This window comes from Bactrocera oleae, chromosome 6 (assembly GCF_042242935.1).
Source record: "Bactrocera oleae isolate idBacOlea1 chromosome 6, idBacOlea1, whole genome shotgun sequence".
NCBI classification, from domain to species: Eukaryota; Metazoa; Arthropoda; class Insecta; order Diptera; family Tephritidae; genus Bactrocera; species Bactrocera oleae.
The window spans coordinates 43,029,355-43,042,732 of record NC_091540.1 but is presented as its reverse complement, the minus strand read 5'-3'; the positions used below and the strand labels follow the sequence as shown (position 1 = coordinate 43,042,732).

General features: G+C 36.8%; 1 protein-coding gene across 3 annotated transcripts in view; it reads right to left on the bottom strand.

The window, feature by feature from the left end:
• Nucleotides 1–13,378, bottom strand: part of Pura (Puratrophin-1-like) — a 171,605-nt gene that overhangs the window by 49,434 nt on the left and 108,793 nt on the right. For all 3 annotated transcript variants that reach the window (XM_070112166.1, XM_070112167.1, XM_070112168.1), the window contains one exon: nt 11,778–11,898. In XM_070112166.1, the coding sequence (XP_069968267.1) occupies nt 11,778–11,898 (121 nt within the window). The remainder of the gene's footprint in view (nt 1–11,777; nt 11,899–13,378) is intronic.

The following is a 13,378-nucleotide window of genomic DNA, read 5'->3' as shown; positions in this document are numbered from 1 at the left end:
ACAACAAATATTTTAGCAAAATGCGTGACTGATCAGAAAAAAAGCGAATGAATTGCATGGAGGCGATGCAGATAAATATTGAAACTCGTTAGAGAGACATATGTACACGTTTTGTACTCGAGATTTTTACCAGCTGCAGCAAACTGATATTATCTGCGTGTGCGTGTGTATGCGTGCGTTCATATCATGCTCTAAGCTCTGAGAACTATTGTAGATAAATGATCGATCATTAGCCGATCTGTGGATAAACTCGTTAATAGACAGACAAATGCATTTATGAATACACTGACAAGGTATAACCCTGTAGGAAAATTTTCACGTTGAAGAGAAGTGAGTGCGCTATTACTTCAGTTTAGAGAAGAACAGTGGCGAGTATTCATTCTGGTGTACTGGTTAAATAATTTGAGCGCGGAGACTCAGGAATGATCAAGTAATGTTGTGTTATTCCGAACTAGAGATTATTCTGGAAACTTTAATTTGAATAGCGTGTTCAAGTTGCCCAAAAGGAAACTTCGGATAATCTATAAAAAATATATACTCATACATATATAAGATCAGCATGACGAGTTGAGTTGATTTAGCCATGTCAATCTGTCTTTCTATAATATACTCGAACTAGTCCCCCAGTTTTTGAGATATAAATGTCAAATCTAGCATACGTTTTGTTCTCTCAAATTAGCTGCTCTTCTGATCACTATAGCATTAGACCGTAAACCCGACCGAATCTTATTAGTTACGGTCTTCGTATTGCAATTAAGCCTGGCCTATGACATTTGCACTTATCCGAAACATACGGTTGGCTCTCCCTATCACTGTTAAAGCCTTAATGATAGATTTAATGTCAAGGAACAAGTGTAAGCTTCTGGTTAGGGTTTATTTCCCAACATAAATCTCGAAGAAGCTGCCGAGTTGACAGATATAAAGCTTGTAAGCATCTGGATACGCTCCGTAAAGTAGGCTCTTCTGATAAATGGGGGTCCTTGCTGATGATCTTAGTAAGTGGAAGTCAAATTATTGCCTTATGGTGGTACCGTCCCTACATGGTACATTTATTTTAGAAAAACTTAAAACTATTTACGCATTCGTAGCCGGCTCGCTCAATTTACAAACTGAACCCTGACACAGAAAATATCTTTATTATTAAATTTTTTTCTTGTCAACGAAAATTGCATTCACCATTAACTCAGCTCCACACCGGTGATCGTCTGAATATTGTTGCTGTTATAGCAATCGAACACAATCATTTATTTATTATCGCTCATTTGTGGCACAAACAGCAACGATAAATAAATGCATGAAAATAAATTCTAGATGTAGAATAACCCGAGGCAATGCCAAGCCGAACGCCCAAGGTGCGAGGTAAGCCGCTTGTCGCAGCTTACAACACGCTCGCCATTTAATTGAAATGACGCCGCATGTGGTCAGTATTATCAGCGACTACTTTGTCTGTCAATGTTGGCAACAACATAGTCAACGACATTCGCGACTCTTCAGCCAAACACACTCACGCACACACGGGGGGCATACGATTTGAAGGTGCATGCGGCGAGACTAGAGGCGCAGCGCTTCTTCAGATCAACCTACGCATTTCTTGTTGTCTCTCACTGATGTGATGGGTTTCGCTTTTGTTGTTGTTGTAATAGTAGAGTTTCGTGTAATTTGCTGTCATTGGTTGAGTGACTTAGCACTTTGAGTTTTGCTGGAGTTTTAGTTTTTGTAAGTTGTTGTTGTTAATATGCAGTGGTTTTGTGATTTTGCTTTTTGTGAACGCTGCTGAGTCCATTCAAATGAGCTTAGAAATCTTGAGAAACCAACTAATGCATATTAAGTTGGCGTTGACTACAGATATTAGTATATCTTAGTTTTTAGCCAGGTTTTTTACCATAATTGTGGTGTGCGTCTTGAGTATTATAAAATTTTTATTTCATCTCTTAATTGCTTGTAGCTGATCCTACAAAGAGATCTATTTTAGGGAAAAATTTATTTATTCCTTAGTGACCCAGGGCACATTGACTTAAATACAGGTCTTCAGACCCAAGAAACACACTATTTGAGTACTATGTCTAAACCAAGTTGTTTTATCCATGAAACTGCTCTAGTCTACCTTATTTATTGGCATTCAAAAGTATTTTGCTGTTTTCCAAGGACGTGTGGGTGTCGCTGTGAGTCTGTATATACATATTTCATGTTAAACTTTTTAGTGTGGTCCATGTTTTTGTTTTAACATATCTCAGAGATGTCTCTGCTTAAAGTGCTACAAGTGGTAAACTCTCATGACTCTCTTGTCATATTCCTGAGTGGAAATACGTTTTATCTAATTTTAATGTTCTATTTTGGTCCGATCTGGCTAACTTAAAAGCGTGTGTTTACTCCACTAGTGATTGTCTAGTGATGTCAAGGTATATAATTCTAGATGAAGGTCTCAGAACATAAAGCTCGGCAGCGCTCGAATTCAGCCCCACCTTACTGACTTCGCGTTATTAATTTTTGTTATTTGGATGAGTGCTGTTTGAATTATTGTCGCTTGTTGCGAAGATCGCTGTTCGCGCAGCTTGGGGTCACACATTTAATAAGCGCTACAAATGTATGTCCGTGTGTGTGTGTGCGTGCATGCTGTTGTAGTAGTTTGGGTTAATGTCGCGTGTATTTGTCATAATTTGCCTGCCAGCTACTCGTTGCATATATTTGCCCAATCAGATTTGCAGGGGAATCTGTGCTATGTGCATTTGTAAATACGAGTGTGTGTGTGTAATCGTGTGCGCAATAATACTTGTTTAAACGGTTTTTGTAAAGTTGTTGGAATTTCGAAATAAAGATCTCAGACAAGCGCACCCATTAACATGAATCGCTAAGACTCCATAATTTAGGAGATAGTGGATTTGGCGCACAAACAGCAATAGCAACATAAAAAGTTGTTGAAAGGTTATGTATTTAGTCATTCTTTAAGAATGTTTTTGTGTCTTGACTGTTAATGAATACATTGATATTATTTTTGGAAGGCAAGTATTTCGCTTGTTCTATGCTATTTTTGATAGGCCGGAAGTGTTGGAGAATGTTCTATAGAAAGGAAAGTCTAGTCTTAAGGACTGAAAGAGGTCTGACGTGTGACTGAGCAAACAAAAGTTATAAAAGCTGTGACTGTAGAGGCGCTGATATACCTTTCTATTATATACGAGAGAGACGTTCTGAACATCATGATCGGTGAGATTATTGAATGAAAAGTCGCTCCCTTATCCAAGTGCTGTCTTGGAATTCGGTATTCACCTTAAGGTAATAGTAGCTGAATATAGTGCTAAATACATACAATTTATTCAGCTATAATTTTCATTAGCTGAATAAGGGCTGAAACCATAGGGCAGACTGTGGAGCTGAAGGTTCAAGGTTATATGCCTACAAATGAAATTTTAGAAAGGTATTATAAAAGATCACCTAAGTAAAAAGTCAACAAACTTAAATGATTTATTTTTATAAATCACACTCTCATTTAAGGGTGATTTTTAAAATAACAGAAAATTTCTGAAAGCTAATATTGAGTTTGATTAAAACTTGATAAAAATTTCAACAAAACCAAAAATCACTTTTTCCGACATTTAATCGAAAGCACACAAAAGGGGCAAAAAAAAAAGAAAAGGCAAGAACAAAATATAATTTAGAAAAGTCACACCAAAAAGATTGTAATCATTCCTAAAATTTGTATGTAGACACCGTAATGATCGTTAAGAATTTTATAGCGCAGTGTGGAGTATCATCAGTATGAAAGACAAAGTGGCAGAGCTGTGCTTAATTAGACACAGACATTTTAAGACCAATAAAATTTCACTTTTCACCAGTGGGAGACAAGCACAAAATAAAAGCAAAAAGAAAGAACTTTAGATGGAATTAAATAGAACATATCTACATAAGTGCCTCGGAGTGACTGTTAATAACTGATACTTGACGATACTAAAATTTTTAATTGAAAGTTGTTGCAGCAATTAATGGTGGGAGCAGCTGCGTAAAGCTTCCCGTTTCTAAAATATTACCTACCATAAAGAACCCTCAGTTATAAGGAAGTCGTAAGCCTTTTGCTATTTAATGTAGCAAAGCGTCTTAAAATCGCACTTACTTAGTTGTGTAACAGCTTCTTAACAAGCTGTTTACAGTTTTTAAGGGAGTATAAAAATGCAGGGAACCAGACGCCTGATCAAAAGAGTTGTAAAATATTTTATCTATCTTCTATGAAGCGACTTGAGCGCTTGCGCACTCACGCCATACTCTAACGTCTAACGTTTGGTGCGCAAGTCAAGTGCTGGCTTGTGAAATTCTTGTTGCGTCCAAGGTGTTGGCGTCAATGTTGGCGATGCTACGCTTGTGGCGTCACCTCTGTAACAGTTAACAGCTGCTCGCCGACAACGAAAGTGTACTGATTGGCAATTAAAAGGTATTAGCTTTGGGTGGAGCTATGTGCTGTCGACTGGCCAACTAAATGGTGCTGGATAAAAAGCTGTAGGCTATCGAATTTGTTATTTTTAATGAAGATCATTTTATGGATTTTTACATATTTTTTATATTTTTTTGTTGGCATAACACTAGTGATTTTCATGTGATTTAAGCGCATACATGTTTAGATATTTAGATAGACTATAAGGCGTAAGAATTTAAGCGCTTTATTATTATCTTAATTTTTATTTAACGACGCATCCAAGGGCTCTAAAAGGGTTTCACTTTAACATATTCGTTCGGCTCATTGAACAAGTCAATGCGCTACATCTAAGCACTTAATCAATGTCAACATCTTTGCAGAGCAATAAAACCATCTTTGTCCGGGTAAAAGAATGGTAAAATTTAAATTTGTATGTAAGGTGCGGCTGAATTCTAATGAAGCGGATTTTTATGTGTCTTTAAGAGCATTTGTATTTCGATTTCTCATTCTAAATTTTTTGCTATATAAAATATCTGATTTTGGTTTGAATTTTGGAAAATTACCGTTATATGGTTGAAGACCGGTTATTTGCTAACACTGTTCTCTTACCATATATGTATATTGTAATATAAGCCAAAGTAGCAAAAGCCAAATTTTATATTATTGGAAATTATGTCAAGTACTTCAGCTAAATTCTTTAAAGTTAGGTAAGTTTTCTCCAAGCACATTTTAATTCTAAACAAGCTGACCCGGCGAACTTTATATCAAACTTTTTCGAGTATTTTGTGCTTTCTTCTATTAGGAAACAAGCTTATCTTTTTTTTCTTTTTTTTCTATGTAGATATATGTACGTATATATATATGATAAAATGTCTGATGTTTATGTGCTGATATTTATTTTCTTTTACAGTTAGATTTACAAAAAAAAAAGGAAGATGTGAAGTGTAAATTAGTTGGTTTGTTCACCAGGATAATTTTTGTTAAATTTGAGTCAATAGTCATTTAAAGATCGGATTTTTTGCCTTATGAAAAGTATCGTTATGACATGAAATTATGATTACGTGGTTTCTGGATTGGTCTAAATAATTAAACGGTATTCCACAGCATACCACCACATAAATGTACTATTGTCACATATCGGTTCTAAGGTCATCTTCTGACTACTACTACACAACTGACAACAATTATTAAAGAATTGGGTTCTCAAAAAGAGTGGCTTGGACGTACAGGCGTGAATAATGGCACTGAAACCAAAGATTTCTTAAGTCTATTTTCAGTTACTAAGCACCAAAATTCGTTCATTATGCTTCAAGATCTTATCTACAATATTTCTATATACATCCTATATGTTTGCACAAACTACCGTTATAAGCACACTTTCAAAATACCCTAGTACCATATAACATGCTTGGGTATAATAACTACCAACCAGCATTGACTTTGCAAATGAGGTCAAGATGTGAGCTGCGATAATTTAATTTCCCTTCATGCACCGCTGAAAGGTTTAAAAATAGTTAAAGAGCAGCAAAATCCGAGGTATCGTAGCCTTAGGCTGATATTCTAGAAACTATTTCTTAACAGACGTGAACGTACATACATCCATATCCATAAAGAGTATTCGTCTGCAGTAACTTGCGAAATTATTGAAGCATTTAGCACAATCGCGATAGTCACGCCGCCGCCACAGATTTCGAGAGCAATACATGTGCTTGCACACATGTATACACCTATTTATAGGCACCTACAGGTACATATTCTGTGGAAGTGGCATGCAAATTTACTTTAAAATTCTATATGCCATAATGCCTACTAAGAAACCATTCAGCCATGTTGTCGGCGCGACCCGTTGGGTTTCGGCAACTTGACTGCCAGCGCTTGATAAAGGACTTGACTGTGGAGTTAGCAGCTTGAGAATTCTTGTGCCGCTTGAATTACATGACAACCGTGGCTAATGGCTAAGTTGATGTTGACAATGATAGGGGGATTATGTTGGCGATATTGTTGAAAGATGACGTCGGGGATAATGATATCGTTATTCAGCAAATGCCAATCAACGCGTCACTTTTGTTGCCATATAATCGGCCAATGGCGAGGAAATTAAAATATTTAGTGCGCTGCATGAAGAATTCGTATATATTTTTTATAAAAATAAAAATCTAAAATTTTCGTTGTTTTTTGATGTTTGTATTAAAGCTAGTTTCTAGGGGCCAATTTATCGGTGAAATCAGCTTAAATATTTAAAGATATATGTTTATAGTCAAAGAATAATTACTTCATACTTCAACAAAACATCTTTATTTGAGGTTAGAAAAATTCACTTCTAAAACCGCAAAGTATGTAACGCCCAGAATTAAACTCTGAAGACTCTATAATTATAAATGATCAGCGAGACGATCAGCTGAGTTGATTTAGCCATGTCCGTCTGTTTGTCCGTCGACTAGTTTCTCGGTGTTTAAGATATCACTCTGAAATTTAGAACCCTCCCTTCTTTCCCCAAAAACCTACGCATTTATCGGAACCGCCGATATCGAACCACTATAGAATATAGCTGCTACACAAACTTGAACAAACTGATTGATAAAAATTAAAATAAAGATCTTTTAATGAAATGAAATGCACCTGTGAAGGGTATTATAGCTTTGGTGTTAAATTTTCTCCTTGTTATTTTAAGAATCGTCAACTATACATATGTTCGTCTCGCCTGACTTTGGTTTTTCGAGAAAGACAGATATGCAGCGAAAATGTATTTGCCAGTTTCTAAATCCGAATTGTCTTAATCATTGAATCTTTTCCAAACGTTTCAGGAATAGTCAGCCACATTTTAATTTTTCTTAAATTTTCATTTAGTCAATGGGACTCTAGAAGATCTTCAAGACTTTAGAAATATTTATGTATGTATTAAAGAGATTATTTGATGATGCCTGGTGTATTTGGCACTAACTTAAACAATCTGAGTTTAAGTTTACGAACCTTAGGATTTTTCTAAATAAAATACAATTTTCGACTACTTAATTGTTGTTATTAATTTGTTAATTTTATCAAATAAAGATAAAAAGAGGAGTCAAAATAGATCAGAATAAATTAATAGTTCGTTAAACAAATACATGATCTTTAATAAACATATATTTTAAATATTCCTCTAATATTAATTTATGTCAATTTTTAAAATATTGTATAAGGGAAGGAGTTAGAACTAGACAACGAAGTAGGGCTGTCATGCCACAAAACTTCTCTTGCCTTCATTCCAAAGAATTTTCAACGCCGCACTATTGTTGCTACAACATTCGTACGAATTTCACTTAGGGCCATTTTAATTTGAACGACAGGATCAACCATCAGTTATCAAAATAATAGGGACTTTATGCACACTTCACCCGCTGTCTGTATGTTTAAGTTAGCATATATATAATATATATAATATATATGTATACGCATTCTAAGTCAGGTCTGGCACGTCATTCAGTAATATTCGCCAGCCGTTGGGCTTGCGCTCGTACAAACCATTCTGTATTGTGTATGCGGTGCGGGGTGTTGAGGGTTGGGGCTGTAGGTTGGTGTTGGCGGCTTTTAACTTTGTTCTTTCAAACTTAATTTAAATGCAGTTGGACAGTCAGTCAGGCAGGCAGCACCAGCACGGACAGAGCGGACAGAACGAATAGGCCAAGGCGGACACGTTGTCCGTTGTAGCGCTGCTGCTGCCGTCGCCGCTGGTCTGACTGTCCGACTTCAGACTGAATAAGAATGCTTTTTTTTTTGACAGTTTCGTGACACGTTAATTTTATGGTTTTATGCAGGTATGCTGCGAGCGCACATATCTGTGGCATAGGGCAGTGCGGGCCATGAATGATGACGATCGTAGTTGCTGATCCTTTTTTGCTGTGCTCTCTTTTCGCGGTTCTTAAGTCACCTTTTATATGCAAACAAATTGATTGCCGAGAAGTGCTGCCATAGGGAAGTAGAAAAAAGAAGCTGTGCTTGTAGCTGTCTGCCTAGGAAAAAGCGCGCTGACCTGCATCCGCCACACATTTGGCTTGAAACTGTGCCAGTGTGGCATGCTAACAGCATGGTGAGTGGATAGGCAGGCGGGCGGGGGCATGCGATATTTGTAGGTGCCGCTGATCGGCTGCCAATTGCTTGTCCGGCTGGCAGACTGTCTGCTTTATGTGTGTCCCGGGGATAGTTCTACATTTTCAAGATTTTCTCACCGCAAATTGAATTTTTATTACTCGAAACGTTTCTAAGTCGGTTTATTTTGTTGCTCTTTTGGAGTGAAAATATTTTTGGGGATTGCTTGTGAGCATGTGATTTATTGACCGCGGCTTGTGCGGGTCAGCGAAAAGCGTTTTGTAGAAACTTATTCAACTATTTCCAAGAATATTTGCAGTTAGATGTGTATATGTATGTGTGCATGTGTGTGTTTGTGTGTATTCTGTGCGCTGCGTGAAATACTAATGTGCAACATAAGTCAGTTGCAATTAGTTAGCGTTAGACACTTGTGTACCGTTATATTTGTCTTGACACTCGCACAGTTGCCTCCACTCAATCATCTCTGTTTGACATCGAATGCTTCTATTAGCATCTTCAACAACTGCGGCCTCATGTCGTTGCAACCAAATGCAAATAATAATTGGCAACTTCTTGTCAACATTTAGAACTTAAAGTGACAACAAGTAGTCGTTTGTGAGTAGGCTTGAGAGGTAAGGAGGGGGTTTACAAATATTGCTGTATACAAAGTGGGAAATGGGCACATCAAGTAGTATCGTTTGTGGCACAGTGGTTAATTGCGGTACAATTTTTGCGGGTTTCGACAACATTTCTAACTGTTAAGAACATTGTATTTCTAAGCCAGCTCAGCCATATGATCATAATTTGGGAGTATGTGGTAATATAATCGACCGGCGTTCTAGGCTGTTCAAGTGAGATCTCTGTTGGGAATTGCAACAGTATCGGCCTTTTAACCTAATCTAGTTATCTAAGCAGATTTGTGAGGGTTTCAAAATATTCCCTTGATATATAGTGGTTTATTTAGTTTAAGCTATTAACATAACCTATGTTGTGCTGCGATTTATAGCCTTTTGTTGCATAATATTATAAATTGATATTTTTTTGTTATGTAATGCACGCTTAGATATTGGAGTGCTTTCTCTTGGGCCTCATTATGGTTAATTTTGTATTGTATTATGTTGTGATGTGCTGTGATATGTTATGTTTAGCGAGGTTATATTGTGAAATGTAATACTATACTATGTTATGTAATGTTATGGTTTGTTGTGCAATAATATGTTATGTTATGTCATTTCGTGTTGTGTTATGTACTGTTATGTTAAGGTATGTTATGTTATGTAAAGTTATGTTATGTAAAGTTATGTTATGTTATTTTATGTTAAGCTATGTTATATTGTGAAATGTCATGCTATGCTATGTTATGTCATGTCGTGTTGTGTTATGTAATGCTATGTTATGTTATGCTATGTTATTCATTATTATGCTATGTTACGTTGTGTTACGTTATGTTGTAGAATGAAATATTGTGTTTACCGCATGTAATGTCGCTTTATGAAATATAGCGAAAATTTATAGAGTAGGCTAAAGTTTAGAAAGATTACATCAGCTCTCTCTGATGATAAGACTCAAAAAATAAGAGGCACTTACTCACAATTATTTGGATCTAAAACTACTTGAGAGTCAGGCCGATGATTCTGAGTTTCATATAATGACACATTGACAGTAAATATATACATACCTACAAATGAATCAGCACTGATGAACAGATTGTTTAATGAAGAGTTTTTGGAGGGAAAATTTATAAAAAAGTTTACCAATTTAATTATTTTTCTCTCAAAACCGCTTACTGTACCAATTCTTCGGGTATGTCATGAATTTCGCTACACCGAGTCTATGTCCGGCAGTAGTAGTCTGAGTAAATAAACGCTTGACATTAAGAAGTCCTCACAAATAACTGTCGGCCAATAGCTACAGTAACCACCGCACGAAGTACCGCAGCCCCTCCCACTAACATAGAAGACACATACAAACATATATGTTGCATAGGAGTACATGTTGTTGGCACGCCAATAGGCGTCTATTGGAAATGCAAATTTGGGCCTGCGCATGCGCGTCAATATTTAAACAACTGTGCGTAGCAAGCAGCGCGGCAGCTTAGCAGCACAGCGATTGTTGTCAATAGAGAGACGTTGTTGTTGACGTCAAAAAATGCAGTCATAAAATTAACTTTGCCACACACATAAAATAAACAACATGCATACTTGCCACATGCTGCATGCCACAAGCTTTGGAGCTTACGTACGGCAGGCGAACAAACAAAGCAATTGAAATCGGAAAATATTGCACGGTATTGTAAATTTCGCGGCAATACTAAATACACAGACGTGAGTGTGAAATTACAAACAGTCAAAGTGCGCAAACGATCCGAATTGCTGCATGCGTTCGCATGGCTGGGTGGCTGGACACAAATGCGCTGGCGGCAACGGCCAAGGGAACGCTACAACACGATGCGGCGTTGCTGATAAGCGGAAAGAAAGCTGCAGCAACCTAACTAGCCTCACTTGTGCGCGCGTATGTGTGTGTGTCTACTTTGTTGTTGTGGAACTTTGTGGCGGCAGCTTGCAATGTGGCGTGCGTATCCAATCAGCTATTTGCGATTGAACGCGTGTTGATTTCATTTGATTTGAATTTTTCCCAAAGGCGCACAAATTTCGCAATAAGTGCGCACACATACACACACATATATATACATGCATGTTTGCCTACTTAGAGCCAACCTAACGTTATAAAAAGCATAGTTTGTGGCATGCAACACTGCTTGTTTGGTTAGTAAAATGCGTTCGCTTGACTTCCTTGTCGTGCATTTCGTCGAAATTGTAATTGCAAACTGCGGTAGCCAATAATTTTGAACTTTATGTAGTGCTAAGAGTTTTGCCAATAATTTCTTTAATTATTTTCCCATTTTCGATTCAAGTATTGTTGCTACTCGTTTTAAGTTTTCTTATTGTTGTTCGACAAAATTATTGGCGCCACGCAGCTGCGAACATGCATTTTGCGTGCGCATGCGCAGGTTTTGTCAGCCAACACATCATTCCAATAGCCTTATTGCACCTTTGCAAAAGTTTTTCCTCAATTTTCCGAATATTAATATTTTTTTGTTTGTTGTAATGCCTACGGATTTGCGCAATGATTACTTCCCATTTACTGACATTTTGTTTCACATTAATTGCAATAGATTTTCCTGGCATCGATTTTGCTACCCCTGCGTTGTGCTGTCTCTTTGCTTTCAAATAACTTTTGGTAATGACAAACATTTAGCATTTCGACACATTTTATCACGAATTGTAGGTGTGCGTTGTTATTTACTCACCTCTCAGGTATCGTACTGTAGTAGAGTAGCACCGTTGCAATTTCGTAGCAATTTAGGCCGGCTGCCAATACGCATTCCGCATCGACAGTGACAATCGGATGGCCGTTTAGATCGGTGGTGCCTAAAGAGAGATAATAAAATGAATTTTATAAGTAAAGAACATTCATTAAATAATAGTAATATTGCATGGAATTTGTCGAGATAAAATTAAATGGAGCTTCAGTAAAGTAAATCGCAGATGATTGACTATAAACGGGTTGGTTCACTTCATCGATAGTCGGATCTATGTAACAAAAATGGATGAAGATTTGCATCCAGACAAGATGGGACTCTTATTATATTCTTGATTATTTTGAGACTATGTTAGTCCTTTAGAACAACAATAACAACAACTATAACCTCGGTGAGGTTTGTCATATATTTGTGTTCAATAAAAAGCCCCGAAGACTTAAATTGGACCATTTTTCCTTTGGTTTTGATCACTTCAAATATATTATGGACCGGGAATTATATTCGCAACTAAACTATAAATTCTCCACTAAGTCAGTATGAATAAAAGATTCCATGAAGAATCATAATATTTAATATCGCTTCTAAAAATATGTCGAGTACCAAGTTGTACTAAAATCATTATCTAGAGCCAAGTTAATCAGGTTGTGATATAGAATATGTATGTTTCCTGTCTTTCTAACGTGCCTCTTTGCATTTAAATTCTATGTTTGTATTTCTATTAGATTCGAAATTCCACTCTATCTTGGTTATGGGCCATGTAAGAGGCTTGCCGTTTCTCAATATGTTTTTCCGAAGAAATATTCTGTAATAAAGATGAAAGAAGCCAAAAATAAGGAGTCGGAGTCGAAAGAAGATGACGATAAGGGGTTCGGTCTATTATACTAAATATATTGCAATATTGATTGTCAATAAGTAAGTCAGGATTGGAAGAAGAAAAGGATCGATAAGCAATCTGAGTTCGTACTTAAGCTTTCACACGTACATTATCCCGTGAATGTGAATATGGCTTCGTTTATTTTCCATCATAACAAGAAAATACCTTTAAGATTGACGGTTGAACACCATCCCTGGTAGCTTGGGATGCAACCAACCGAGTAGTCGGCTCTCTGTTTTGAACCGAATTCCTTCCCTTTCTGCTTTTCGACATACCTATCTTCCATGGTCGCATGTTTAGCCTAAGTTCGGTTACAAGTTGTCTTGCAAGTTCGAAACACTTTGGTTGCACTGCTTTCAATCTATGATTTTGAGTTAAATTTGATATTCAGATATCCGAAAGCGTTAGAGTACTGAACTTGTGTGGTTGTGTCACTCTAAAATGGCGCTTCTAACTGTGGAATTAATGTCTACTGATGTAGGTATATACTTCAGATTTTCCTGGTTTGATGGTGGTTATCGTTATCTCTGCTAACTTCAATTTTCATAATAAAAGAACATCGCGCTCGGTGCAAAAGATCGGTCAGCAAGAGTAGCAGTTTATGATTTCGCAAAAGTATTGCGAGATACAACAAAATTTAATTGTTTGCAAACAGATTTTTAAACTATTTTTTTAAACTCCAGTTTTGTAAACATTTTTTTCCACTTTGCCCATG